The 2676-nt window shown below is 54.3% G+C and overlaps 1 protein-coding gene across 8 annotated transcripts in view; it reads right to left on the reverse strand.

Moving 5' to 3' along the window:
* Positions 1–2676, reverse strand: part of Esrrg (estrogen related receptor gamma) — a 606512-nt gene that overhangs the window by 174360 nt on the left and 429476 nt on the right. For all 8 annotated transcript variants that reach the window (XM_023710237.1, XM_023710239.1, XM_023710236.1 and 5 more), the window contains one exon: positions 961–1376. In XM_023710237.1, coding sequence (XP_023566005.1) covers positions 961–1363 — 403 coding nt within the window. In that variant the 5' untranslated portion in view covers positions 1364–1376. The remainder of the gene's footprint in view (positions 1–960; positions 1377–2676) is intronic.

The following is a 2676-nucleotide window of genomic DNA, read 5'->3' on the forward strand; positions in this document are numbered from 1 at the left end:
GGAGGAGAAGGAGGAGGAAGAGGAGAAGGAGGAGGAAGAGGAGGAGGGGGGAAGGAAGAGAAGGAGGAGGGGAGGAGGAGGAGCAGCAGGAGGAAGAGGAGGAGGAGGGGAGGTGGAGGAACAGCAGGAGGAGGAGAAGGAGGAGGAGGAGCAGAAGGAGAAGGAGGAGGAGTTCTCTGCAGAGCACCAGCAAGACCCTCCGCATGGGCATTCTCAAGTAGTTGCTGGTTTTCCCCTTTTTTTCTCAAGGGATTAAAAATGTAAGATCCGAAATTTTGCTGGAATAGTCCTTGGTGGCTCTTCAAATTGTCTGACTTCTCTATTTGTGGGTTGCTACTTTAAATCGGCACAAACTGCAGTCATATTTTTCAACATTTTAGATGAGAAATGATGGTATTTATAAATCTGGAGGTGTATGAAGGCTGGGCACACAGCACTCATGCCCGCTGGAAGGAAACTTTATCATCAAAAGCTAGTTAAAATAAATAGGTAAAGAAAAGCTGAGCTGAGGGTGTTAGCACACGCCTGCAATTCCAGCATTAGGGAGGCTGAGGCAGAAGGATCGCTGCATGTTGGAGGCCAGCCTGGGCTAGACAGTGAGACCAAGTCTCAAAAAAAAAAAAAAAAAAAAAAAAAAGAAAAGAAAAAAGAAAAGAAAAAAAAAAAGAAAGAAAAACAAATAATAGCGAAAAACTATCTCATTGGTATCATCTAGAAGTCTTTTTATATAAACTCATTCAAAAGACAGAGAGCAGCCAGCGCACTGGTACACACTTGTCACCCCAGCACTCGGGAGGCTGAGACAGGGGATTGGCACGAGTTCGAGGCCAGCCTGGGCTACCTAGGGAGAAGGTCGCAAAAGGCAAAGCAGAAGCAAAGCAAGACAAAGCCGTCCATCCTCGTGGAGCGGCCGCCGTGAAGTCCCCTCCTGCGGCCGCTCACCCTGCCGACCGCACTCACCTTGAATCGTCCTCTTGAAGAAGGCCTTGCAGGCCTCGCAGGAGGCCACGCCGTAGTGGTAGCCCGACGCGATGTCCCCGCACACCAGGCACAGTCTCTTGGGCATGGAGTTGAGCATGTACTCGCACTTGGTCTGCGGGTCCTCCACGATGCTACTCGAACAATCCTCGTAGAGCTTCCGCACCGGCCCGCCGCCGCCCAGGAGTGGCGCCGACGGGTAGAGGGGCGGCGAGTCCAGCCCGTTCTGGTGGCCGTTCATGGTGGAGCTGTAGCTCCCGCTGGCGTCCGAGGAGCCGCCCGGGCTGTGGTGGTTGACGCTGTCCGTCAGGGAGGCCGGGCTGGAGGGTTCCGTCTTGATGAAGGAGGAGCAGCTGGAGTCAAGGTGCCGGTCTTTGTTGGACATTCTGCAGAGAAGCCTGCAGCGAGGGTGGCAGAGAGGACAGAGGTCAGGTGCGGCAGCCAGAGAGGCACTGGGCCATGGGGAGATGGGGAGGGAAGAGGGGGAGGAGAGAGGAAGGGAAGGAGGGGGAGGGGCGGAGGAGGGGCGGGGGAGAGGGAGGAGGGGGACAGAGTCTCACTGTATAGCCCAGGCTGGCCTTGAGCCCTTGGTGAGCCTCCTGCCTCCGCCTACCAGGTGCTGGCATTGCAGATGTGCCCACTAGGATGGCTTCAGAAAATTAAAGACATTGCTCCTCAACAGCACTTTCTAGGGGCTGGGGCCTGTACCTCCTTCCTCCTACAGTCAACGCCCTTGCTTTTGGAGAAGGAAATCAGCACAAGACCTGACGGGGCCTTTCCGGAAAGGGAACCAGCACCTGGGGTCCAGATCCACCCGAGGAGGTGGTGGCCTGCGAAGCCAGCTCCTTTCTAAACCCCTCACTCCCTGCCATCTGGCTGAACGTGGAGGGGCTGATCTGCAGCCCTGTCCCAAGCGCTCTGCTGCTGGCCCTGAGCCTTGACCAGGCTTGGAACAGGAAAGCCGAGTCGGCATCCAGGATGGCTTTCTGGAGCCCAGGCAGCTAGCAGAGTATGCACCTGCGCCAGTGAACTAAAGTGTGTGTGTGTGTGTGTGTGCGTGCGTTTGTGTGTGTCCATGTGCATGCCTGTGTGCTTCTTTGTGTGTCCATGTATGCCTGTGTGCACAAGTATGTGCATGCATGCCTGTGTGCACGTGTGTGCATGCATGTCTGTATGAACATGTGTGTCCATGCTTGCCTATGTGCTTGTGTTTGCGTGTGCATGCATGCCTGTGAGCACATGTCTGTGTCCATGCAATGCAGTGTGCTTGTTTGTGTGTATGCATGCCTGTGAGCACATGTGTGCATGCATGCCTGTGTGCACGTGTGTGCATGCATGTCTGTGTGCACATGTGTCCATGCATGCCTGTGTGCTTGTGCTTGTGTGTATGCATGCCTGTGTGCACATGTGCATGCATGCCTTGTGCACATGTGTGTGCATGCATGCCTGTGTGCATGTGTCCATGCATGCCTGTGTGCTTGTGTTTGTGTATGCATGCATGTGTGCATATGTGTGTGCGTGCATGTCTCTGTGCACATGTGTGTCCATGCATGCCTGTGTGCTTCTTTGTGTGTGCATGCATGCCTGTGTGCACATGTGTGTCCATGCATGCCTGTGTGCTTCTTTGTGTGTGCATGCATGCCTGTGTGTGTCCATGTGCATGCTTGTGTGCTTGTGTTTGTGTGTCCATGCATGCAT

This window comes from Octodon degus, unplaced genomic scaffold (assembly GCF_000260255.1).
Source record: "Octodon degus isolate 3935 unplaced genomic scaffold, OctDeg1.0 scaffold00017, whole genome shotgun sequence".
In the NCBI taxonomy this organism is placed as follows: Eukaryota; Metazoa; Chordata; class Mammalia; order Rodentia; family Octodontidae; genus Octodon; species Octodon degus.